General features: G+C 44.5%; 2 protein-coding genes across 4 annotated transcripts; one reads left to right on the forward strand and one right to left on the reverse strand.

The window, feature by feature from the left end:
* Positions 1-847: 847 nt before the first annotated feature.
* Positions 848-8,137, reverse strand: TFPT (TCF3 fusion partner). Of its 2 annotated transcripts, none has more exons than XM_083162668.1 (6): positions 7,679-8,137; positions 6,047-6,293; positions 4,519-4,589; positions 3,160-3,229; positions 1,936-2,178; positions 848-1,851 (listed from the first exon to the last, which is right to left on the reverse strand). In XM_083162668.1, exons 2-6 carry the CDS (start codon positions 6,281-6,283, stop codon positions 1,717-1,719), a joined length of 756 nt encoding a protein of 251 aa, XP_083018794.1. In that variant the 5' UTR covers positions 6,284-6,293; positions 7,679-8,137; the 3' UTR covers positions 848-1,716. The 2 variants fall into 2 exon arrangements, with proteins under 2 accessions (XP_083018794.1, XP_083018795.1); XM_083162669.1 differs by having other exon boundaries at positions 3,163-3,229; positions 7,679-8,126.
* On the forward strand, positions 7,764-20,186 carry PRPF31 (pre-mRNA processing factor 31). 2 transcript variants are annotated; one of them, XM_083162666.1, is made up of 14 exons: positions 7,764-7,907; positions 10,921-11,103; positions 11,233-11,293; positions 12,203-12,286; positions 12,826-12,923; positions 13,779-13,885; positions 13,976-14,145; positions 15,716-15,873; positions 15,963-16,052; positions 16,136-16,284; positions 16,388-16,460; positions 17,396-17,524; positions 18,147-18,245; positions 19,626-20,186. In XM_083162666.1, exons 2-14 carry the CDS (start codon positions 10,930-10,932, stop codon positions 19,749-19,751), a joined length of 1,518 nt encoding a protein of 505 aa, XP_083018792.1. In that variant the 5' UTR covers positions 7,764-7,907; positions 10,921-10,929; the 3' UTR covers positions 19,752-20,186. The 2 variants fall into 2 exon arrangements, with proteins under 2 accessions (XP_083018792.1, XP_083018793.1); XM_083162667.1 differs by having other exon boundaries at positions 16,157-16,284.
* Positions 20,187-26,743: the final 6,557 nt, after the last annotated feature.

Raw genomic sequence — 26,743 nt, forward strand, 5'->3', positions numbered from 1 at the left:
CGTTATGGGGAGATGTATTAACATCCCCCAAGCCGATAAGGAGAGCCGTTATGCCCAGCGTTAACGGCTCTCCTTATCGGCTCCCTCGCCGCCCCGCACATGCGCACTGCCCGTCCCCCCCCCCTGCCCGGCTTACTGGGCATGCGCGAGATCTCGCAAAAACCGCGAGATCTCCAGCGCAGCCCAAGCCAGACGCAGGGCTAGCGTTGTCCCCATAGTGGGGGATAGGACAACGCTAGCTCTGAGCTGGCGAAGCGGCCGGGGCGAATTAACACCTTGAAGGCTGTTAATACATCGCCCCGGCCGTTAATCCCTGGGGGGGATTGCAGGGACAGCCCCGCCGAGCTGTCACTAGCGCACGTTAGGTGCGCTAGTATTACAGTAGGGACAGACGTAATCCCCCCCAGTTAACCAGCGTTAAGTGCATTTTTGCACTTAACGCTGGTTAATACATCTGCCCCACTCTCTCTACAAGCTTTGAAATCCACCCAATGTTCTCTAAGGCACATAAATGAGAAATAAGGCTTTTCCTAAATACAACAGTTTCCTGGAGGTGTAGAATTGGTCTATGTTGCAGTGACTGGGTAGAAGCACAGTGCTATTTGAGAATAGCAATCTGATGCCAGTGTTGGATTCTGTTCTAGGGAGATTTTGTCAGCGAACTCCCTGAGATATAAAATTGAATTTGCAACTTTACTAACAAAGGGACAGCTACACACACACGTCTCTTGTCTGGCAATGTGTCATTCATTTCACATTAATCATCACCATGTGATATTTTCAAGCATAAAAACCAGAAATTCATAGATTTGACAGTCACTCATACAGTACAATCCAGTTTACAATGGAAAAGTAAAAAAACATCTTTATTCCATACAGATCTGAAGCAGATATACATTTAGGAACCTCTATAGCATAATATTCTTCATTTTTAAAGAAAACCTTCAGTCCTCCTGTACATTATACATAAATTCCATACTGCAGTGGTTCCCAAACCGTGTGCCGTGTCACCCTGGGGTGCCTTGTGATGCTTGCAGGGGTGCCACAGGACCACTTCAAATTATTTATGGTCAATGTAATAGACAAAACTAATGCTGGTGGCTGATGTTCATAAAAATGTGTACAAAGAAGCAAATCCTTTCGCTCGCAACGTACAGTAACTGAACATTATGTAGTGATTTGTCCATATTATTAACGATGAATAATAAACAAAATCGACTTAATTTTATATATTTTTATCTACATTTTATTTGGCCAAAGGGGTGCGGTCAAAAATGTCTGATACTATAGGGTGCTGTGATTCTGAAAAGTTTAGGAACCACTGCCATAGTGCACGATGAGATTGCAGGTTGGGAGTGGCAGGAGAGCCAGGCTATTTAGCTAGATGAAAAACAAAGGTCAAAGTAAATCATTTCATTTTTAACTGCAGTTCTCTTGTGAAAAGACTCTGCCTGGATTACAGGAGTCTGTAATATGCAAGAACGTGCAGTTGGGAACTGGTGGTATAGAAGATTCATCTTTACACAATAAGAACTTTTCAAATTCAATAAATATCCAATGACCTATTTTATCCTATCCAGGTCACAATCTACAAAGACATAAAAGAAACCTACCTTTGCTGATTCCAGAAATAAATACATTTATTTGTATAAACAGATTACCGCAGCTCCTGACAGACTAAACACACATTTTATAAGTGAAAAATTAATTGGGATATTAATCAAAGTCCGAGCAGGGTCCAGGGCTGGAGAATTTAGTATACTGAAGAATTTTATCTCGTGGGCTGAGGGGACGCCAACTGAGTGGGAGTTCCTCATCCCCGTCACATAGATAATCCTCTTCTATCTTCACCTGTAGAGACAATCAGTAAATAGATAATATTGGCCTATAGAGCAATAAGTATATTTATAAACATACATTGAGATGTTCATCTACCTGTGCTAGCAGTGGCTCTGATGGAAGGAGAGATGGGCTTATTTTTTTCCCAAGATCTTTCTCCTCTTTGTACTTTTTTCTCCTCTTAGTTGGAGGTCCTTCTGCAAGAGAGGAACTTTCCGGACTAGTAGCTTCCAATCCAAGGGGCGGCCCAGACAGACACCTGGAGAGGTCCTCATTATCTGGGTGTTCATTTTCGGAGTTTGCAGGGGTTGGTGTATTGCACGTACGAGTATCCTCATCCTGTAAATAAGAACAATGGAACTATAAAAGTCAAACAAACAGTTGTTACCATACCTTCCAAAAAGTGTTGGCATTTTGACCAGCAGGATGCTGCTGTAAGTATTGTGACAATCATCATCCTGACCCTTACCCAAACCAATAATCAAAGGGTAGGAAATACGCGAGTCAGACAACTAAGTTATCAAGGTTCTAGGGGACTGGACTCAGAATAAAGGGATAAGAGGTGACAAACTTGAAGGAGGAGCCAAGAGAAGAACAGATGTGGATTTCAAAGAATGAGAAGGAGATGGAGAAAAGAATTTACGAGTAGGAATATCACTCGTATTGAGGTCATTCTCATCTATGCTCACCGTTGTGAATTTGCAACGGTGACCGATGCAGATGGGCTGCGCATATATGCTTATGTACAGGCCATCTGTGGCAGCAGATGCCGCAACTTGTATAATCACTGGATCGTTCGCATGGAGCGGCGGCGGCGGGGGGCTGCAGTCACTCTCTGATGACATAGATATGCAGTGCCTTGATACGGGAAGAGGGTGGGCAGCTGACATCACCGGATGTCAGCTGTAGGCCCTCTTCCCGTACCAAGGTGCCGCATATCTGTGTCACCAGAGAGACTTAGATTTGCAAATGCCTTAGAAATTGTTCGATGGTCATCAGCCACCGAATGATTTTGTCCACGCCCGAAAACTGCGAATGGATGTTTAAGCAAAACATCCATTCCCATGCATGCGGGTGAAGTCGGCACGCGTGAAGAGTTTCGTTGACTCGCAAAGCTGCAAATTTTTCAGCTTTGCAAGTCAACCAGAATGATGTCCCGAGACCCTATTTGTCATCAGGATGGAAACATATGAAGCTTGATAAAGGCCTGCAAGGGGGAAACATGAGGAAAAGTTACTAGCAACCCCACCAGATGCTAGAACAGGGAAAATGGGAGGCATTGGCGGGAATATATATTTATGTTTTATAGAATAATGTTACTACTAGCAAGAAGGTGAGATGGCTCTTTCTGTAATCATCTCCATAGGAATCCAAGACTTTCATCAGACATCTAAGAAATAAAAAGAAACCGATACATGGTCAATTGTGCAGTTTTATAAACTACTGATACTACAATTTGAGCAGAAACATGATGATTTCTCATAAAACAACTTGTAGAGTAGACTTCAAACAACTTTCTTGTCTGACATGTTCTCTATATATCCACATTCAGTGGAGGGCGCAGAGCCCCCATCATTCTATAATTCATCCTTAGGATCCTTGCTACCTGAACTTTTGGTCCAATTTCAATAAGGATCTGGTTGTTTGGTAATTCAGCTTAATGGATATATACAAGATGGGTGGTCGCCACAATAAAATAACAGTAATAATACACCGTTTTTAAATACTATTCTAAGGGGTAAATTTTCCAAGATGGGAGTCCTATTGAAGATGGGATGCTGCACGGAGCATCCAATCAGATTCTATCTTGTATCTTCTAGAACAGGGGTGGCCAAACCGGTCCTCGAGATCTACCAACGGTCCACGTTTTCCAAGTTACCTAGCTGGTGCACAGCTGTAGTCATTACTAACTGTCACGTTTTAAAACCTGCTGCATTCATTTCTACTATAGAGCCACAGGTTGCCTGGAAAACATGCACCGTTGGTAGATCTTGAGGACAGGTTTGGCCACCCCTGTTCTAGAACATACTAAATAAATAGTACTTGTTTGCTAGCATGGCGCCCATCGCATACCATACTTAGTGGTGTGCGATGCAATGCGATATTCCCGTTAAATTAACAGGAGTGCTTGTACAATGAAATATCACATAGCATTGCATGCCAACAAACGGCATGCAATGCGATTTTTAATTGCACCCCCATTGTCAACGCCATCCCCACTATCAACGCCAAACCGAAGTGTGGCGAGCACAGCGGTACGCGTCATCCGACCTTTTCATACCCCCACTATCCACGTCCGCGTGGAGTTGATTTTAGATAGTGTGGCGAGTGCAGCAAGCCACCGAGCCTGAAGCGTGGTGAGCAAAGCGAGGGGACACTGATTACTTTACATGTATTCCGCGTGCGCTCGCCACGCTTCGGGCTCCTATTCTGCGTCCACTCGCACTATCTAAGATCAACTCCACGCCGACGTGGCAGTGAGAAAGGGTCTGTTTCTATTGCTTGAAACGTGTTCCTTGGGGGTTAAACGGGTTGAATGTGTGAATGGCATTTAAGTGTGCTGCAATTCATCCATCTGTACAAATAACCAGCTGTACTGACTGGAGGCTTTTTAAAAGGTGACATACAGACATTGTTCTTCAAAACATGTCAACAGCATCATTGCTCGTAACTACCAACCTTCTTTCCTGTTTCAGTCTCCGTGTTATCTTTTGCACTTGGTGAAGTCTGTTAAGAATTTTCTCATTGACCTTAAAAGACAAAATTGTGCTGTAAAACATTCAACCATCAGTTCCACACAAAACAATAGCACATAGCTAATGGTATGTAATATCATATTGTATACATTTCTGCACAGAACACACTATGCTATCCACGGGTTGGTCTACAGCATGATGGACGACAGTCATTAGGTGGGAAAAGGTCGTTAGTTCGACAATGTATATGTCGACACTCAAAAGGTCAACATGGGGTTTTCCAATTTTTTTACCTGAATGTCAACACAGTCGACATGGACACAGTTTAAAGTGCAGCGCACCGCATCGCTCGCTATGCGTCTGGCACGGTGCTTTGCTACGCTCGGCACACTATTTTGTGAATGCCCTAGTGCAGGCATTCCCAACACAGTCCTCAAGGCACACCAACAGTGCAGTTTTTGTAGATATCCAGGCTTGAGCACAGGTGACTCTGATTAAACCATCTGTGCTGAAGCCTGGATATCACTAAAACCAGCACTGTTGGTGTGCCTTGAGGACCGTGGTTGGGAATGCCTGCCCTAGTGGATGGTAAGGCATGAAATACCGCCTGTCGGCACATGTCAGCTCGCAAAACAGTGAAAAACCCAATGTCGACCTTTTGACTGTCGACCTAGACATTGTCGAACTAATGACCTGTTGAACTAACGACCTGTCGAACTAATGACCTTTCGACCTAGAACAATGTCGACCTAATGACTGTCGACCATCATGCTGTAGACCAAATGACCGCATCCCCTATCCACTGTATAACACATTCTATTATTACATGTGGTCCTTTCTTTGGGGAAATAGGTGGGAACTCAATTCAATGCCAAGTCCATCGTGGCTGCGCCAATATCTGACACTTACGGTAGTGATAATCGCAAAGCCAGCTAGCACAATGTGCAGTTCTGAAATGGTATAATGTGTCAACAATGGGGAAATTACATTCCTGACAGAGGTGTAAACCTCCAGTCAAAATCTTAACATCCAAATAGACATGTATTATTCACCTTGTAATGTACAGATGAAAGCTATCTGCATTTCATGGTTATGGTTTTACTGCAAATTTGTATCTTTGATTAATGTTAGAAAATAATTCTTACAAATATGACAGGCTAAAGTGGCTCTTATGTGTGTAGCTAAACTAATTACCAGTTTCACATTGCACAAATAACACAGGTTATTGCTTGGCTGACCCGGGTTGAGGTGCAGTGTGAAAACACCAAAGTAAATAACCTGGAAAGAGCAACCCGGCATTTCAACCCCCGGTTAAGCCCAGGTCACAGTGTGTAGAATGGGTGACCTGGCTTCAGTGTGAAAAGGGTCTGACCTGGGTTTGCGATCTGAAAGTGGTAAAAAGGGATTATATGGTTTTGAGGACATTACTGGGGAGAAAGATGCGGTGAGCAGACAGAATGGCATAAGACATATGCTGTGTGATCAGTTCGCCGTATCGGCTCTGTACGCACCTGTTCAATTTCTTTGCAGCGCCGGTTCAAAGCGAGAAATTTGCTTTTATTAAGTTCCCTCATTCGCTGGTGAGCCTCCTCTTCCTCATCTTGTATATTATCACCGCTGAGGCCTCCATCAACAAACTCAACTTCTGTTTCTAGTTCACTCTCCAAGATATTCCCACCAAAAAGTGGTGGAAGAGCAAGCTCTGACCCAGGTGGGACAGAAAACTCTTCAAAGCTCACAGCAGCCATAATGAAACATCTTCAGGAAAAGAGTAGGGGAGTAACAATTAAGAACTATGGGCCTTATTCTAGTTCACTCGTTCTTACAAAATCCTTCTTAGATGGACAAAACCATGTGCGCTGCAGAGGGACAGATGTAAAATGTGCAAAGAGAGTTAGATTTGGGTGAGTTATTTTGTTTCTGTGCACGGTAAATATTGACTACTTTATTTTTACACTGCAATATAGATCTCACTTTGAAGTAAAACCCCACCCAAATCTAACTCTCTCGGCACAAGTAACATCTGCCCCACCTGCAGTGCACATGGTTTTGTCCATCTAAGAAGGAATTTGTCAGAGTGAACTAAAATAACCCCCTATGTTGTAATGCAGCTATAAATGATAACTCACAGACAGAATAACACTTAATTAGGCTTACTGTAGGTGTACAATAAAACCAGATGGGCACCATTTGGTGGCAACAGACATCCCATTGTTTAGTTACTTTTTAAACTCAAGACAATAATAGGACAGTGGTAGGAATGGAAAGCATTGTTATGTGAGGGTAGCACGGATGGTAATGGTTAGCATTACTGCCTCACAGCGTTGTAGTCATGGGTTGTATTCCCACCATGGCCCTAACTGTGTGGAGTTTGTATATTCTCCCCGTTCTCCCGCTAATCCGCCCGCCCCCCACCACCAGCGCATCCCCTCACTAGCATGTGAGGGGAGGTGTACAAGAATCATTCCCAGGGGAACACCCAGCGTTCTCATGGGGAGGCCGTCCTCCTCCCTCCCCTGCCCACACACCCAAACAGAGTCCCAAAAAATTAAGAAAACAAGTGTGAAAAACTCATGTCCATCTTTTGTCATTGTCGACTTTTAGACATTGTTTGCCAGTGACCATGTCTCACCGCTGTGCAGCGCTGAGGTGCACTGCAGCATTTTACACAATAAAATAATAATATAAATAATGGTGTGTACACAAGGTGCTATTTGATCCCGATGCGATCCAATCGCATGGCAAGCCATGAGACATGCATGCTTTTTTGACTATATAGTACGGATATGTACTATTTTGTGCTGTGCGGGAGCGCAAGGTTAAAAACCTGTGCGATCTGCATGCGATCCTGGTGCGATTTTGACTACATAGTCAAAATTGTAGGCTGGATTGTACCATGTGTACACACCAAGTGTATGCTGCTGTGACATTTCACACAAGAATAATAACAATAACATAAATAAGTGTATGCTACGCCTACGACATTCTGGAGCAAATATAAGAATTCCAGACAGATAAGAGACTGCTGACACGGGCTTATCCCACTACAGGTAATGGCAATGTCTGCCACTAGTACAGGTAATGCCAGGCAGCATGGCGTATGTATAATTAGTAACAGAACAGAGTCCCGATCAACCACATACCGGCTATTGCTCGCTCACACGGCTCCCTCCTGAATCCGAGTCCCGAAACATAGATGATTACAGCAGATGCAAATTAAATAAAGTTATTTAAGGAAAAAAAAAACTTTCATTCCTGGCGGAAACAGCACTGTATTCCGGTGTGACATCATCTGTGGGCGCCTCGGCTTTCTGTAGCAGACAGGAGAGAGTTCAGACAGCGTTGGTGCAGTTTTTTCTGTGGACACAGCAGGTGAGAACTGTGAGCGCTGAGTCGGATATCGGTGATAGCTAGCAGCAGGTACTCTGCAGACAGTAGGCCGTGCTTAACTCACCCGGGGTCTGGTATGTGTAGTGCCGGGGAGCTAGAGGTAGCCTGAGCAATGTGGGCCCTATATACACCCTGTAAGGGTGATTCATAGCAGGAACTCTCTTCCAGGAAATTATTCAATAAACATATTTAGCTATTAAATTTGTTCTGTGTAGTTGTGTCAGTGGATCTCTGGTGCTCTGTAGCAGGGTTTCTCGGGACTATGTAAAAACCGGACCGGACTAAACTCCGGACCGCCGGACAGGACATCAAAATCTGCAGTCCGGAGCTTGTAGGGTCCGGTCCGGGGGGTGTCCTGCCTGGGGGGTGTCTTGTCCGGGGGTCCCTGTTATAGCTATCACCAGGGACATGGTGGAGGGGAGATTACAGCCTCCCCGTGTGGTCCGGACTGTCCGGTTTTTGCTACATGCCCGGACCATACAGGGAGGCTTTATTCTACCTCCTCCTCCTCTACTTGGTGACAGGTGTCACAGGCAGCCCCCCGGACAGGACACCCCCGAACAGGACACACCCCGGACCGGAGGCTACAAGCTCCAAAATGCAGAGTTTGATGTCTGGTCCGGGGGTTTAGTTAGGGTTACCACCTTTTTGTTGAGAGATTCCCGGACAGTGACCCGCCCCTTGACACACACACTGCCCCGCCCCTTTGACCCGCCTTATGTTGAGATTTTTTTTAGCTTTGCTTCAATTGATTTTGCATACCATAATGCCCGTTACATGTTACATCACACGCAGTAATGCCCATTACATGTTATGCCACACACCGTGATGCCTATTACATGTTACACCATACACCGCAATGCCCATTACATGTTATGCCAGGACTCAAAAAGTATTTTGTAAAGTAGGGATAATATGGACAGTGCGCGCCATAGGCGCGCGCAAAAAAATTTCAACATAGTGCCGATTACACGTCACACACCCATTACATAGTATACAAAATGCCATAGTATACCACATGCCATAATGCCCATTACATGTTATGCCACACAACGTGATGCCCATTACACATTATGCTTATTACTTGCCAGGACTCAAATGTTTTCTAAATTAGGGACAACACGGACACCGTAATGCCGATTACATATCACACACCCATTACATAGTATACCACATGCCATAATGCCCATTACATGTTATACCAAACACCATAATGCCCATTACACCAAACACCGTAATGCCCATTACACATTATACTAAACACCATAATGCCCATTACATGTTATACCAAACACCGTAATGCCCATTACACATTATATTAAACACCATAATGCCCATTACACGGTATCCCAAACACTGTAATGCCCATTGCTACGCCTCACATGATGCACATTACATCACACATTCTAATGCCCATCACACATTATGCGACACACCCTGATGCCCACACACACACACACACACACACACACACACACACATGGGGTGACAGAGCTGCACACACAGGGTGACGGGGGCACACACAGGGTGACGGGGGCACACACAGGGTGACGGGGGCACACACAGGGTGACAGATGAATAAACAATAATAGTGTTATAAATACCAATTACTATAATCAGTATGAACATAAATATGTAACTATGCCTCAAGGTGTGACAGCAGAGGTACAGGGGGATTATTAGGACACAGCCAGGTAGTGTGGGAGGGAAGTTTGCAGCAGAAATAAAGAGCAGATGCCTGGATACAAGCAGGCACAACATGCACAGTGTACAGGCACCAGAGAAAGCGCCCGAGGTGAGATGCCTACCTGCCCCAGGATCAGTTAGCCAACTCTGTCGCTTCTAGGGTCCCGCCTGCACTCAAAGAGCCCAGTGAAGTAGACACTGCAGTGCGGAGCGGGGGTTCAGCAACAGCCACGCACATGGGCAGGAGGAGGAGCAGGCACAATTACAGCGGACTAGTGGCAGCCAGATGGAGCACAGCTCCGCCCCAAAGATGATGGTCAGGAAGCACCCAACCACTGCCAGACTCCGCTGGGACAACGCGAGGTCAGGTGACCCCATGAGACGGAGGCGCGTCACAGTGTTTGCCCAGTGCCCAGGTGAGAGGGGAGGGGCGGAGAGTCGCAGCAGCCCAGGCCAGAGGGGGACAGAAGAAGAGGAGGCAGCTTGGGGGGCACGATCGCTGGAGGCAGCAAGGTAATGACATGTCCTCTGCCGCGGTGCCCACTGCCTCCTCCTCCGCGGCGGCTGTAGGGATGCCCGCCACAAGCTCCAGTTCCCGGACATTGAATAGTCCGGGAACGCCACCTGTCCGGACTCCGGACACCCGGTCTAATTACCGGACTGTCCGGAGTAATCCCGGACGGGTGGTAACCCTAGGTTTAGTCCTGGTCCGGTTTTCACCCATACCCGGGTTTCTCTAGTGTAGTTCTGGCACCCGGTATCCTACAGCGGCTGCTGTTCTGGTGCTTCTTCCAGGGTCCTGCTGTGGGTGCTGTTCTGGCGTAGCTGCTGGGAGTGCTGCTCCAGGGTGCAGCTCGGTGGTCCTGCAGTAGGTGCTTATTTATTAAGTTTCTTATATAGCGCAGCAAATTTTGTTGCAGTTTACAAAAGGAGACCGTGATACAACAAACAGGGTATTTACAGACAGTCAAAAGGTAGGTGGGCCCAGCTCACAAGCTTACAATCTTCTGGGGTCCTGCTGTGATTTAGCTCTGGGGTTCTGTAACTGGGCTGCTCCTGTGGTGAGTTGCAATGCACGAAAAGCAATTCTTTGAATGCTCAATTGGGATTTTTCATGTCGCCCTTATTAGTTTGTTCAGGTTTAGCTGCTAGATCCAAATTTAATGAGCATGATATGAGCATCAATTGAATATCCCACCATCTATAGTCAATTTAGACAGGAGGTCATACAGAGATAACATTTAAATTACTTCAATAGTGTTGATAGACATTATGTAATTTTATTTATTCTTCTATGGATTTTTCTCAGTGGTAAAACATGTCTTTAGCGGATGAATTGCTGGCTGACCTGGAGGAGGCAGCAGAGGAAGAGGAAGAAAACTTAATAGATGAGGATGATTTGGAGACCATTGAAGAAGTGGAGGAGGAGATGCAGATTGACCTTAATGCGGAGTCTGTGAAAAGTATAGCTAAGCTATGGGACAGCAAACAGGTGAGGTGAACATGTAACCTACATTAAGCATGATACATGGGATTTCTTCATAAATGTAATCTAATGGCTTAATAGTGGATGCATTCTAATATATAAAAATTCTAAATGTGTATATATTTTCCTACTTAGTTTTCAGAAATTCTGGTCAAGATTGAAGAATATGTGAAGAAGCAGCCCAAAGCATCTGAAGGTATTGTACACTAATCCTCTGTGTGCCGACATGTCCCGTGTCCCACTGTAGAGAAATATAGATTATAAGCTCCACTGGGGCAGGGACTGATGTAAATGTTCAAATATTCTCTTTAAAGCACTGTGGAATATGAAGATACTGTTAATAAATAAATGGTAAAACAGGAAATAAAAGGTGCAATTACACAAAATGTGTGTATACAGACAAAGTATGCATTAAAAATATATATTTATTGTGGATATTATGTGGGTTCTTTTTATATCCATGTACAAATCATAAATATGCCATGAATATTTCCACTTCAAACAGAAAATGGGCAAAGAGAGGGTTCCCTACTACATGTACACACAGACATTCTAGGGTAAATTTTTTGTTGGGAGCCAATTAGCCTACCAGTATATTTTTGTATTGTGGGAGGTACCCGGAGTAAACCCACGCAAGTACGGGGAGAATATACAAACTCTGCACAGTTAGAGCCATGGTGGGAATCAAACCCATGACCTCAGCGCTGTGTGTAGTAATGCTAACCATTTCACAATCCGTACTACCATTTGTGGTAGTACTGAGATTTCTAGTCATGAAATATAAAGAGCAGGTTAAACCTAATACTGGTTGAATTACAATGTTCGCTGTAATTAGGATTTCACTTTGTATTAGGCACTTTATAAATGTAACCAACATTAGAACATGATCTCGACGAGAAGAAATGGGACCGGGCCTAAACAGAAGGCTGAGCTCCAAAACTCACTACCTGTAAAATTATATTCAATCCCACAAGATTTTTAGGGCTGACTTTAGTGTGTACAATGTGTGTGAAGGGCTACACAAGGATGTATTTATAAATTGTTACTATACATATAAATCTACTTTTAGGATGTTACATTTTGTATTTTGTTTCCATACATCCAGTCATGGGACCTGTGGAAGCTGCTCCCGAGTACAAAGTAATCGTTGATGCAAACAATTTGACTGTGGAAATTGAGAATGAATTGAGTAAGTTAAAGACATACTGTACTGCAATGTATACCTGCAATTATTACTGAGTGATACACGTGTGTGTGTGTGTGTGTGTGTGTGTGTGTGTGTGTATATGTATGTCCCCAAACCATGTTGTATCAGGCTTCCATGCCTGAAATGCCAAAAGTTCATGTGACCACTGCAATCAATGGTGTAAGAGGGACAATTGTAGCATGTTGTATGTACTGCAAATTTGTCCTCAAGCACACTTTTCATATTACTGTGTGTCCAAATATACACTTGGACATATCTGCTTTTACATTATTGCTGCCACTAATGGCCCCATAATATCTACACTTATGTTCTTGTGCACCACAAAAAGGAAGGGGATCTAATTGCATGGACAGTGGCATTATAGAAGGTATTACTGTGAATTATAACTATATTGCAAGTCACCAAAATATCTCTGGCTATTTAGTTGGTGCATTAATACCCATCAGGTTAGAATAATGTTTAAAACCTCTGTGTACATTTATGGCGTGGGTTTAAGGCATTCTGCTATTTCTTCCTTGCAGATATCATTCACAAATTTATCAGGGATAAATATTCTAAAAGGTTTCCTGAGCTGGAGTCCTTGGTCCCAAATGCCCTGGACTATATAAGAACAGTGAAGGTAGGTGTCTGTGCATCACATGTACAGAGAAGGGACCAGATGGACTCTGCTTTCCAACCACCTATACAGATTAGTAGGTTGGGAATGTATGGTGAAGAATCTGTCCCATTAAACAAAGATTGTGACGTAAATTAAGTAAAAGTTTGAACACAGAAAATTGGCGGTGTTGCCCACAGCAACCAATCACATTCTAGAATTCAATACAGACATGAATGTTAATGGCCAACCATATGTTAAAACATAAGAGATATAAAGAATAGAATAGTGTAATACGTTCTAATAAATGTTTGTCACAAACACTCTTTAAAATCTAATTACCCATAAGACATGGGAAAACAGCTTCAATAAAATAGGATGGGGACTTTTACCAGACAGATGTATAAATGGCTCATCAGATTTTACTTGGTGATTTTTGGATCTCCAGATCTCCAGATGACACGACTGACGGGGCCTCAGTATGTACATTGCAATAGCAAGGTCTCCAATCCTTTCAAAACCCCTCCTGCAGACTGTTTTGGATCCTCTCTGGTTCCTTTCTCAAGCAGTAATGCAGGATGGGATGAGGTCTCCAGTATATAATTACTTCCGGGTACTCATTTTACAATGCATCTTCACCTCCACCCACGGGATACTGTGGCCTGAGGGTGGGGACAACCCCTCCCCCGTAGGCTGGTTCAACGGGGCATAGCTATAAGGGCAGGGCGCATTTTAAAATTGGGCATGGGATGACAACCTTGCACGGCAATACATCCAACCCTATATATTGCATGCAGTTCATAATTGGGGTGTATATATATTTTTTTTTTTTGGCGATTCGCATGCAGTCTCTTTATAAAAAATATTTTTGCCTTGCAGGAGCTGGGGAACAGTTTAGATAAATGTAAGAACAATGAAAATCTTCAACAAATTCTTACCAATGCAACTATAATGGTGGTCAGCGTAACTGCCTCCACTACCCAAGGGTAAGCCCATTAATAGTAGAGACCATGCTTTTCTGTGTTATATTACAACATACAGCTGACTCCTAGCGTTGGTGTCTGGTTTATGTACAGACAACAGCTGACCGATGATGAATTGGAACGTATTGAAGAAGCCTGTGATATGGCGCTGGAACTGAACCAATCCAAGCACAGAATCTATGAGTATGTGGAATCTCGCATGTCCTTCATTGCTCCAAATCTCTCCATCATTGTTGGTGCTTCAACTGCAGCCAAAATAATGGGTAAGTTGTGCACATCCTTTTAGGAACTTGTTCACCGAAATATCCACAAATTATCCATTTATGAGACCATGTTTGAAGTGCCTAAAGGTTGCCATCTTTTATGGGCTTTTGGCCTATCGGCTAGTACTTTGGCCGATCGGCCCTAGAAATCTGGTGTAAACCATGTGTTTGACATTACATTCAATCTGATGCGTGGCCCTGTGCGCATCGGATCCGAGATTGACCGTCCTACGCATTGCAGCTGTCCGTGCACATCAGGACTGCATCAATTTATCGCATTCAATGTCCCTTGAACTCTCCCGGCAGCTCCCCTGGGAGTCATTCAGTGCTTCTTCTTCTTCTTTTTTTTTTTTTTTTTTTTTTTAATATGCAGTAAGTCTCATGCAATAAATCACATTTAAAAATGGCACATCGTGTCAATTCAGATGGCATAACTACCGGGGAGCTGCTGCAGGAAATCTGATGTGACTTGCCCTTCAGACAAGTCACACTAATGTACGGAGGCCTTAACCCTTTGAGTGCCAAGTGAATTTGTCAAAATTGGTGTGAAAATTGCCAAGCAAGTATATTCGTCATAATGACCTGTAATGTTAACGTTTATATAGCAAATATGTTTTTTTTTTAATTTGAAATCATGTAACAAATGTGAGCGATGCTGGAATTTTTAGACGTTATTTTGTGTATCTCTCACAGATGTTGGCACTCAAAGGGTCAAAGTACATAAACAAATGAGCATAACAAGAAAACAGAGACTTATATTACAAGATACTGTAGGGATAAGTATGTGGTATATAAGCATTGCTTTGTCAGCAGACATGACATTGAAGCAATTATCATGGTTGCAGAAATTGAAGGCGGAGTCCTGTGACTGACAGTGGGTCCGATGCAATGTGCGGTCCCATGCGCTTTGCACTGGACCATCTGAGTCGCCCCTGCTTTAGAAGCAATCTGGATTGCTTTTGAGCCGGGCAGGCTTGGCTGGGATTGCATGCGATATTGCCGCCTGGGAAGGTCCCTCTTGCAAGGGGAGAAGTTGCCGCAATGTATAGGGGCCTTTAGGGTTAGATGCCTATTGTAGGAATATGCAGTAGAAGGTTGTCAACGTAAGAGAAAGAAAAAAACATAATGGGAGAGGGCGAACCTCAGGAAAGCTAACATTCTAAAGGGGAAGGGGGTGACAGACTTGGAAATCAGTAATCCTGGAACAGAGGGCTTATTATAATCATTTAATACAAACCAAGTGCTTTTAATATCATTCCTGTAATTAAAAGAACACACAAACTAGTCTTATCCAAATTGGAATTGGAGGTCTTAACTCCTGAAGCCATCCATAAACTTAGAACTCAGAAAGCAATCCCTGCAGTAACCTAGAAGGCAATCCCTGCATTTCTATGAGCTCACCTGAACCTATTCCTTCAGAATATACCAATAATCTCCCCCCCCCCCCCCCCCCCCCAAAAAAAAATAATAATAATAATTGTGTATGTTTTTGAGCTGAAAAGATTAGCGCGCACTTACCCTCGTGCAGAGTGGCTAAAATGTTTCTACAGCTCTGCTTTGTTCCTTCCAGGTGTAGCTGGTGGCCTCACCAACCTCTCAAAGATGCCTGCCTGTAACGTCATGCTCTTGGGTGCCCAAAGGAAAACACTGTCTGGGTTCTCTAGTACTTCTGTGCTGCCCCACACCGGTTACATCTATCATAGTGATATTGTCCAGGCCTTGCCAGCAGTAAGTAATGGAACAGTTTACGTGTTTATGTGTAGTGGTTTCTTCTCGTAATACTGCTTATGTAACTGTTTTGAATTTCACCGTTCTAGGACTTGCATCGAAAGGCAGCGAGATTAGTGTCTGCAAAATGCACATTGGCGGCACGTGTAGATAGTTTTCATGAGAGTTCTGAGGGAAAGGTCAGTTCTAAAGCACAACCTATTAATCCTAAACATTTATTTCAGGTTCATACATTTTGTTACTAATAGTCTTGGGGCCTTAGTCCTTGTCTCCTCCCTTACAGGTTGGCTATGACCTTAAAGAAGAGATTGAACGAAAGTTTGATAAATGGCAAGAGCCTCCCCCAGTCAAGCAGGTGAAACCATTACCAGCGCCACTTGATGGGCAGAGAAAGAAACGAGGTGGTCGCAGGTGAGTGGCGTTCCCTGGGGCACTAAAGCAAACTTTGTAATTGCTCTTGTACACCCAGATTTCATTTTTTTTTTTATTTTTTTTTTTTTATGGATTTTATTAGGTACCGGAAAATGAAGGAACGATTGGGATTAACAGAGATTCGCAAGCAGGCTAATAGGATGAGTTTTGGAGAGGTGTGTCCCCTAAATCCATCCGTTTTTCATTGGTTATTTACATAGGTTTGGGTCCTAAGATGTAGAAATTAACTTGTTTAGATATTTCTTCATGTATAAATTTACACGTTTTGATATTTTAGCAGATTTACTAGGTAAGAACTAATGCACAGATGAATTAAACTTTGTTTTATTAGGTTGGTGAGAGAACAATATGCGGTACATGTTTCCTAGCACGGCGCCCCCGATTTTTTTATCGTAGTGCATGCAATATAGCGGCATGCGATGCGATTTTTAATTGTACAAGCACCCTGATGGGGACACGGAATACGAGCCTGAAGCGTCGTGAGGCGACGCGGAATACATGTAAAGTAAACCGTGTCCGCTCGCCACGCTTCGGGCTCGCTTCGCTTGCCACACTATCTAAAGTCAACTCCACGCCAACGTGGTTAGTAGGGGTATGAAAAGGTTGGACGCGTACCGCTGCCCCTCGCGTACTGCTGTGCTCACCACGCTTCAGGTTGGCGTTGATAGTGGGGGTGGCATTGACAATGGGGGTGCATTTAACATTTTAAGCACCCATCAGGGTGCTTGTACAATTAAAACTCACATTACATGCCATTTGCTGGCATGCAATGCTATGCGATATTTCATTGTACAAGCACTCCTGTTAATTTAATGTGAATATCGCATCACACCACTAAGTACGGTATACGATGGGCGCCGTGCTAGGAAACAAATACCCAATTTGCTGACTACCAGGTTTTGATTGCAACCAATGGCTAAGCAATATGGGATGCTACGGAGGATTTTTAGTTTGTGGAAAGTAAAATAATTGACATTTGATATACAGTCATTTTATTCATTTTTTTTTTTAGTTATCCCAGCGTATGAATATTACAGAATGTCCTGAGAAGATGGGCACACCATAAATTGTATTTTCTTGACCTCCTTAGATTGAAGAAGATGCATACCAGGAAGATCTAGGTTTCAGCTTGGGGCATCTTGGGAAGTCTGGAAGTGGAAGAATACGTCAAATCCAGGTCAATGAGGCAACAAAGGCCAAAATCTCCAAAACATTACAGGTAAAATAAAAAATGTAAGAACTATATTGTTCCTTTTTAATAACTGTTTTATGTGTGTGTATATAACAGCATTACCGCAAGTCCCCCTTCTCCAAGCGGCAGGTGGGATGCTGAATGCATCCTGTTTGAGTGTTCTTTTTATGATTTACATTGGGCAAACCTTTTATCAATGGAATCCTAATAACTGAGTAAAATATAATCCGCTAAACAGCATGCACTTTACCATGTGGTCTCAGTCATGCTTTAATTAAATGTGTACATATAGAAATTTAAATTTTTAGCTATGATAGGTCTGAATGTTTCATAGCACAAACAGGACCAGTTTAAACTGGATCTAATAGATCTGCTTTTGTTCAATTAATTTTAAATCTATCTAATAGTCCTGACCTGCAGAGAGATCTCATGCTGGTATCCCATCACTGCTTTGTGGTGATATGAGATGCTGGTGGGTTTCGCTTGGTGTTGTATGAATGCTGTGTCGCACTGGACCTTTGCTGGATCTGGAATTCAGAGCTGATTGGGAAATGTTATCATAAGACACATGGTTGGGAAGGGATTACAGTATATAATGTAGAGGTTACTCATCACCTGTATGTCACTTTTCTCTTCCGGTTATCAACAGCGTACACTGCAGAAGCAAAGTGTGGTCTATGGTGGAAAGTCCACAGTAAGAGACCGGTCTTCGGGTACTGCATCCAGTGTTGCCTTTACGCCCCTTCAGGTAAGCCATATTGCATAAAAGTCTCTTGATTACTAAATAGGGCTTTTTACAAGAACGTTTTCCAAATAGTAATTATTGAACTGTCCAGTAGAATCCGACGATGGTTTAAGGACAAATAGCTGTATGGTTGCACCATGTTTATGCTGTTATTCGTGCATGCTTCTAGAACACCTGAGGAGGTAAAATGCTCTAACAGTACAGCTGGGTCATTATCGAAGCGCTGTCATTTTCATATACACATAACACTGGAGACCTAGCGAGAAGCAACCAATCCTACAGATCCCCTCTTCTATATCCTGCTGCACAGTGGGGCACACTTCATATACTAAATTTCCAGCTTGAAAGGAACATACATAAAGCAAAAAAGAAAGTACAGACTATGCCAATTGCCTGGTAATCCGTTCAGTCATTGTATATAATGCACACATGTTAATTACATCTGCCAAACACAATAAATGTAAGAGCTTGTCTGGGAGTCTGTTTTTCTACAGTTTAGAGGCTGTGGGAGGTATTTGAAGGTCAGTGGGGGGTGTATGTAGAGGATGGAATATGGGGGGGGGGGGGCTCCATTAAGAAAACTTGACTTCTGGGGGGGGGGGGGGGGGGGGGAGATGCCTGTGGGGTGTAGTCACGCTCCGGGGGATACCACCGACAATCTGCCACCCTGCTGGAATGGATGTGCTGTATTATTGGTGGTGTACAGTACCTGTATTTTCAATAAAGAGGGTGCCTTTACACCAGAGGTTCTGAAAAAGCAGTCCTCAGGGTTTCAATCTGGGCCAGATTTTACAATATCCAGGGCTCAGCACAGATCACCCTTGGCCATGTTTGGGAACCTCTGCTATGGATAGTGTATTGCCAATTCAGTCATTCTTTTTATAATTGGATACAAATTGCAGCATGCATGGGTCGTAGGAGAACACCAGACATGGGGGCCCCCTTCAGGCCTGCGCATGCGTGTTTTAAAAAAAAAAAATTATAAAGTCCCTCTCCTTTTGTGCAGCTATGTGTATGGACACATTAGACATTTCCAGGTCTATTGCTTGATATCTATGTTCTATTTTTGCACTTTCATATTTATCTATATATAATCTGTGAATATTTAAAACTATCCTGCATATGCTGTCTATTAATGGTGGTTATTTTAAATGGTTTAAGTGTTATTCTCCAGTGATCACACAATTATGAAACCATTTTTGCTATATACAGAATTATTAAAACCCATTTTGTGCACACCCATTGAGAGTGGGACTAACGTATGTTTGTAATGATATGCTATTACTCTGTGACTTTTCAAATTTGAACTGTTTTAGTGTGTGCGGTCTGTTATGAGCCTTTAATAGAAGTTGTGCATTATATTCTAATGGTCTTTCTCTGTAGGGTCTGGAGATTGTTAATCCTCATGCTGCAGAGAAGAAGGTGGCAGAGACGAATCAGAAATATTTTTCCAGCATGGCAGAGTTCCTGAAAGTGAAGCACGAAAAGAATGGGACAATGACCGAATGATAATAGTTGTGTCTCTTGTTCATTCAGTTTGGTGGCTGTCAAGATCTCCTCATGATCAATTTGAAACCGATTCCATCAAATTTCAAATGTACTGTTGTAAAAACCGCACGGACCTAGGAAGATGAATTAGAGCAATGTTTAACCTTTGACCTGGAAGCGAACAGATAATGAATCCATTGACTGTGAAAAACAAGTTCCACATAAAGACTTACCACTCCTACTCTTCTTGATGGACTGGTGTCTTGTAATGTAGACATGCCTGTACCAAGATGGGTATAAAGGAGGAGATTTTCTGGTGTGACGTGTGTGATGTCCATATGGGAGGAATACTTTATTTTCAATAGACTGAAACTGTTTTTATTTTGATCACTTTGGAATTTGTTTTAGTGTTTTTATGATTATTGTATAGAATAAATGGTCATGTATTCCAACCTTTTTGCTTTCTAAATCTGTGGAATCCATTACATTATCTTTAGTAGCAGACCATTCTACCGTCAGTGGATATTTGTTAACTATGCCACACCCAGAAGCTCTGGACATTGGATAATGGAATTGTTAGAGCTTCGCAGTTGGCTTTTTCTGCCCAGGGAAATGGCAACATTGTCAGTGGGCAGTACCCAAGATTGGAAAGGGCAATTTTGGAGGGGACAAAGGCTACCGTTTGGAAGTAATCATGGTCCCAGGTTCCTCCAACACATTCAAGAGTAAAGGTTACTTTGTGGCAGAAATTTCATGTTAAACATTATAGTATAAAGTAAACTACATGCCTTTCTCAATGAGTGATCGATTTATTTTTATTTAGCTCAGTGAAGTGATAAAGTGTCTGGTTTTTATCACCGGCCAATCAGCTCCTAACTGTGAAGTTACAGGCTTGGTTTGAAAAATGACAGGTAGGAGCTGATTGGCCGGTGATAAAAGCCAGACACTTTATCACTTCGCCGAGCTTAATAAATCTGCACCTGAATACCTTCAAAGTCATTAAGATGGTACCTAGTCGCTGGAAGACTCTAAAGTACTTAACCACATACATCTCATATATGCTGGCGGCATTGTGACCAGGTCAGACCTTTTTCAAATACGGTAGACACGCACCAAAATTAGCCGCTTCTCTATCAATGTCATTCATATCTGATGGGAATGGCTGGTCTACTACTCTTCTCTTGCCAGAGTTTACACAAATAAGCATATCAAATTGGTTTTGCATAGTGGTTGCCATTTGGGGTGGGGGGGCAGTGCCACTGGTGCCCAAAATCTGTCCTTAAGTCACTCTAACCAGTCCAGGTTTTAAAGCTATCCATGGCTCCACACAGATGCTTAAGTCATAATTGGCAAAGTTGCTAATTAGGCTGCATGTTATATACTTACTTAAAGGTCCATACACACTGGGGGAATATGCCCAGTGTGTATGGACAGCAATGCCTGGCACCGACAACGGGGGGCGGACGGCTTTGCAGAGCTATGCAAAGCAGTCCTCAAAGCAGCTCATCTGCTGGTAATGCCAGAAGATGAGCGGCTTTCCCAGCGATGATGCAGCAGCTGATCACCACCCACCCCACTGCTCCTCTCTGCCCACCACCGCTGCCCGGAGGTAGGACACACATAAAGATGTGTGCCAGCCGTGCGGTATCGCTGGCACACACCTCGGAATCGGACTGGATACATCGCTGGTGCTTTTTAGCTTTGTGCCGCTGATGGGTCAGATCCGACAGATATAACCTGCTGCAGGTTCAATCTGTAGGGTCTGACCTGATGTGCACGGGACCCAGCATATGGTCGGATGAGGTGTCAAACACACCTCATTCGATAAGTGTATAAGGGGGCCTGAAGTTTCTCTAAACTTCTGGGTTGCATGCTAAGATTACAAATCAAATTATTGTCAGACACAGAAAGGGAACTAATCTATTGTAAATAAAACTTGATTACTTCTAGTTCCTCTGTGTCATTTGAATCGCCTTCATCTTGTCAATCAACCCACAAATCAAATATTTCCCTAGTTAGCAGTGAAATACATATTATTATAAGATGCCTCACAGATAACCGGTCAATATTTTAATTGATTTACACTATTTTACATTTCTTGGAGCACTATGTTATATGTCTATTTGTTGTATATGTCTTGATTTTAACCCCTTGATATTTCACCCAAGCAAGTTTCCCAACTGCCTTTATATAATAAAAGGTTGAAGGGATTCCCCTCTTTTCAAAATTTCTAAAGAAAATGATCTCTAAGTGTGCATCCACCAAATGCAACTTATTTTTTTCATGTTCAGGTTTACATAGTGCCCCAGCAACCTTCCAGAGGGCTATGAATAAGTTGTTGCGGCCCCACAGGGAATATACAGGCGCATATTTAGACGACATTGTTATGTTCAGCTCTAACTGGGAATCACACCTACCAAAGGTAGAGGCCGTCTTAAAGTCTCTCTGTGCAAACGGGTTTTCCGCCAACCCTGAGAAATGTGCCAATGGTATGGTGGAAGCCAAAGTATTTGGGGTACATTGTGCGCAGAGGACAGGTTAAACCTCAGCCTAGTAAGGTAGAAGCGGTTCTCACTTGGTCTAAACACAAACGAAAGTCGCAACTTAGGACATTTCTCGGTCTGGTGGGTTAATATAAATTCAAGTTCATATGGGATTTTGGGGGTTATTCACATCCATTTGGTCCTCTGCATTCGCATGGAGGGCCGATGGTGCACATCTTCGCAGGCGCATATGTGCAGATGTAGGGTGCGTGCACCCACGGCAAACTTTCGATTCGCCCGCTGCACGCACTCTACACGGCGTTCGGGGGGGGGGGCACATGCTGGGCTGCCCCACTACCATATGGGAATACCCAGGGTTCCATGGGTGTTCCCATGAGCAAGGTTGAAACTAAGGTTTCCGGCGCCCGGGGCAAGGCAGTCATTTTGGTGCCCCCTGGCCAGGGGGGCAAATGACCGCCTTGCCCCTGGTGCCGGAGACCCCCCCCCCCCTCTCCGCTGACAACCTCACCAGAGACCCCTCCCCGCTAACAACACCGCCGGAGACCCTCCCCGCTGACAACATGCATACCTCCTGTGTGCAGCCAGCGGGGGTCTGGGGACTGGTGTAGCCGCTGTAGCAGCAGCTTGACTCCGTCCGTCTCTCTCTCTCCTACTAGCGCGGCAGCGGGAAGCGCTGATGAGTTTGAAAAGACTTGCCGGACGCTGATTGGCTGAATTCAGCCAATCAGCGTCCAGCAAGTCTTTTCAAAGTCATCAGCGCTTCCCGCCGCCGCGCTAGTAGAAGAGACGGACAGAGTCAAGCTGCAGCTACCCGGAATCCCGCTGGCTGTCCCCGGACATAACAGCCCCCCCCCCCCCCCCCTTAGTTACGGACCTACCATGAGAATGCTGGGCATTCTCATGGTAATGAGGCGGTGATGTAGTGCGGGGGGCTGGCAGCTGACATCACCGGATGTCAGCTGCCAACCCATATTCGTGCCAGTGTGCATGCATATGTAAGGGACTTAAAAGTCACTTTTATATGCGTGTGCCGACCATTGAAAGATGTGGGTGGTTACCCCAGGCAAAACATGTTATGCTAAACATCCATCTGAAGCCTGTACGGGCGAACCCCCACTTCGAGGAGGGGGCGGGTGGCGTTCATTCGCCGGGAGGGGTTTGGTGGACTCGCAAGGCTGCGAATCACCCAGATTAACCCCCCTTGTCACTAGAGTGGTTCCACTGACAAAATGTCTTCAAGATAACATGGTCCAGACCAGTGGAAACCGCTTGGCAAGATTTAAGAAGAGCTTTATGTACAGAACGTCTCTTGCAAAAACAGTTTGTGTTGCAGACAGATGCCTCTAGGACAGGATTAGGAGCATTCATTTCCCAGGAGGTATATGGAGAGGAGAACCCAATCCTCTACCTTAGCTCTAAATTACTGCCCAGAGAGCGCAAGTATTCAATTGTAGAGCAGGAGTGCTTCGCAATTAAGTGGGCAGGGGAGTCCTTATATTATTTGTTCAGATGAGAGTTTTTATTGGTCACAGACCATGTTCTCTTGCAATGGATGAACAAGAACAAAGATGTAAATACTGGTGTGACCTTGTGGTTTGTGGCCTTACAGCCATTTAAGTTTGAGGTGCAGCATCGTCCAGGCAAACAGTACCTCAATGCGGATGCCCTTTCAAGGAAGTTTGTAGGTCCTGATCCTCCAAGTAACCCTATAAAGAAGCTAGGGGAGGAGGGAAGAGGGTGACCTTTGGAAAGTGGTGAAGGGCTGTGTACCTTGCCGCATGACTCAACTAGAGGTGGGCGAGGCAGAGAGCTTGCCTGAAAATTTGTTCGCTTCACCTTTATGGTTGAAGCTAAGGGGGGATGAGTGTGGCAGGAACAGCATTTTTACACATGAAAGTAATGTGGAAAATCCAATCCAGGTTTTAGAGAAGCAGCAACAGCAGCAGCAAGGAAACCGTTGTAATCAAGCAGCACCTGTGGCTTTCTGATACAAGTGTTTCCAGGGCAGGGGGTTGTTACTCATGATGGTGGAATAGCTGCCCAAGTGATAGTATGCGGTGTGGGCTACGGTATGGACCTCTGCAGCTTTCTGAAAAGTTTGTACTATGCTGTGAGAACTGTATGCTACAATGCTGTAACCATTCTTGCTTATGCTGATTACCTGGTAACTGCATAACTGCTACAAAATAAAGACGAAGAGATCATCTTATCCAGTGTATCATTAGGTGCATTATCCAGTGTATCATTAGGTGCATTATCCAGTGTATCATTAGGTGTGGAGGGCGCAGGGAATCGGAAGCTGGGAGACTTGCGGTATCTGGAGCTCATGCACGAAGGGATGGAGAATGATAACCTACCGGGGACAAAGAGGATTGGCTGAACCTAAGGCAGAGGCGCAGGTGACAGTGGTGCTCACCAGTGACCCCCGCAAGGGGATATGGACTTAGCTGCAACTACTCTGGAGACTGGTAGAGCAAAGATGTTATGGGGTACTTAAACCATCGATGGTGATCGATGGCACTGAATGCTTGGTAGCAACACAGAGGGCACAGAGTAATGTAGGTAGCAAGGTGTACACAGTATAGGGGAATGAGTACAGTGGGATGCGGCCTGGGATCCGGTTGATGGTATTCGATGGTGAGGCCTGGGAGCTGAAACAGTGGGTCAAGATTGAACAACAGGAGGTGCGCCACTATCTCCAATCCATGGGCACCTCCAGTACTTTCTCTAAGCCCCCTACACCCTTTGAACACCTGTGTGCCAGCACATCCCCTCTCTCCCATACTTTACAACCTCCTCTTAGACGACACCAGCAGCAAACGCCCCCACTTTACTGTAGTTTGGGATCGGGAGTTGGGTGGGGAGGTTAGTGAAACCAATTGGGGAAAAAAAATTCTGCCTAGCACACGCGTGCTCCCCTAGTGTGGGGGTACGCGAGACTCAATACATTACTGTCCTGTTGGTACCGATGCCCGGATGTTCTCTCTAAGATGGGCACCGGGGTTCCCAATGTCTGTTGGCGATGCTCGGGGGCTCCCGGCAACCCGCTCCACATATGGTGGGAATGTCCCCTCATATTACCCTTCTGGTCTGAGATTTTTAAACTCTCTAAGTCTATACTGGGAGACCCGGTTCCTACAGACCCACTGTTCTGGTTGTTCCACCTTTCCCCTGCTCCTCTCTCAATAGACAAAAAAAAATTCCCTGCTATGCCACCTAAACAATGCCGCTAAGTCGGTAATACCGGTGAGATGGTGATCCTCCTCTCCTTCAACGATTAAGGCGTGGTTTAAGAAAGTGGACTTCTATATGGATATGGAAGATATCTTGTCCTCAGTGGACGATAGACACACTCAGTTCAGGGATACTTGGACACGCTGGCTAGTCTTCCGGGACTCCAAGATTTACAAAGAAGTCATGGCATCCCAATCCATATGAATCCTCCCTCTCCCTATGTCTTGATAGTCCTCCTTCCCTCTGCTATTTATGTTTATTTTCTTCCTGTGGCCTATATGTATGTGGTATACTCACTAGTCCGACCTAGAGCGATCCGGAGTGTCCCTCCCCCCCCCCCCCCTGCTCTCTCTTCTCTCCTCTATTCTTTAATTTCACAAATTATTTTCAAATTATACTGGTACGCAGATATTTTGACTGCATGGCAGTGAAACCAAAGAATGTTTATGTACTTGTATTTAAAATCAATAAAAATGTAATTTGCAAAAAAAAATAAAAAATTCCACTCGTCAGTTATTTGAAACTTGGTTAAAAAGCGACCGCTGATGCACTGAATTTTTAGGCAAGCACCAACCATAAGTGAACTTTATCACTTATGAACATTATGTTCTTTGAAAGATAAGCCACACTTCTGGATTGCACTTGGTAGCAGGGCTGGCAACAGAAATCTTGGGGCCCTGTAAAATTTCTGGGACCCAAACCTAATCCCAAATCCACACAACTCTCATAACCTTTTGCTGCTCCAGATCCTGTTTTGAGGTGCGGATTTCTCTCATTCTCAGTCCTTGCTGGCCTGGCTCCTGGCTGCTGCTTCCTGCTGACTCCCGGCTACTGCTGGCCTGTCAATAATGCCAGAGACTGAGGCCACAGTGCCTCTGTGCGACTGCAGCCCCAGGCCGTATGCACCCACAGAGTAGATGGCTGAGCGCCGAGCAGCAGGGCGCACACACAGTAGACAGCAGTGGCACATTGTGAGTCAGTCAGACTCAGGGGTAGATTTACGAAGTGGCGTTGATGTGTAAATGCGCTATCCCCGTGCACTGAAGCAGGGGATAGCGCATCGCCTAATCTATCACACCCGCCGAGCGTTTACTCTAACGCCGGCGGTGTGGGGCAGGAGGCATAGCGCAGGGGCGATATTTTGCACTGCGCCCCTGCCTCCTGCCAGATTTATGAACGGTCAGCATAGGTGACCATTCCGCCGCCTGCAGCTGTCGACTTCGCCAGCTGCAGGCGGCAATGCCCTATACCTACAGCAGGGACAGCGCTGTCCCT

The sequence above is a fragment of the Crinia signifera genome, chromosome 19 (genome assembly GCF_055691185.1).
Source record: "Crinia signifera chromosome 19, ASM5569118v1, whole genome shotgun sequence".
NCBI classification, from domain to species: domain Eukaryota; kingdom Metazoa; phylum Chordata; class Amphibia; order Anura; family Myobatrachidae; genus Crinia; species Crinia signifera.

Bases quoted from the DNA above. Each gene is read 5' to 3' on its own strand.
- PRPF31 (XM_083162666.1), top strand. From the start codon at position 10,930: ATGTCTTTAGCGGATGAATTGCTGGCTGACCTGGAGGAGGCAGCAGAG. The intron at 11,104-11,232 runs GTGAGGTGAACA...TTTCCTACTTAG, and splicing joins AGCTATGGGACAGCAAACAG to TTTTCAGAAATTCTGGTCAA. The intron at 12,924-13,778 runs GTAGGTGTCTGT...TTTGCCTTGCAG, and splicing joins ACTATATAAGAACAGTGAAG to GAGCTGGGGAACAGTTTAGA.
- TFPT (XM_083162668.1), bottom strand. From the start codon at position 6,283: ATGGCTGCTGTGAGCTTTGAAGAGTTTTCTGTCCCACCTGGGTCAGAG. The intron at 3,230-4,518 runs GTTGGTAGTTAC...TTTATTTCTTAG, and splicing joins AGACTGAAACAGGAAAGAAG to ATGTCTGATGAAAGTCTTGG. The intron at 2,179-3,159 runs GTAACATTATTC...TCTTATTTACAG, and splicing joins ATCTCACCTTCTTGCTAGTA to GATGAGGATACTCGTACGTG.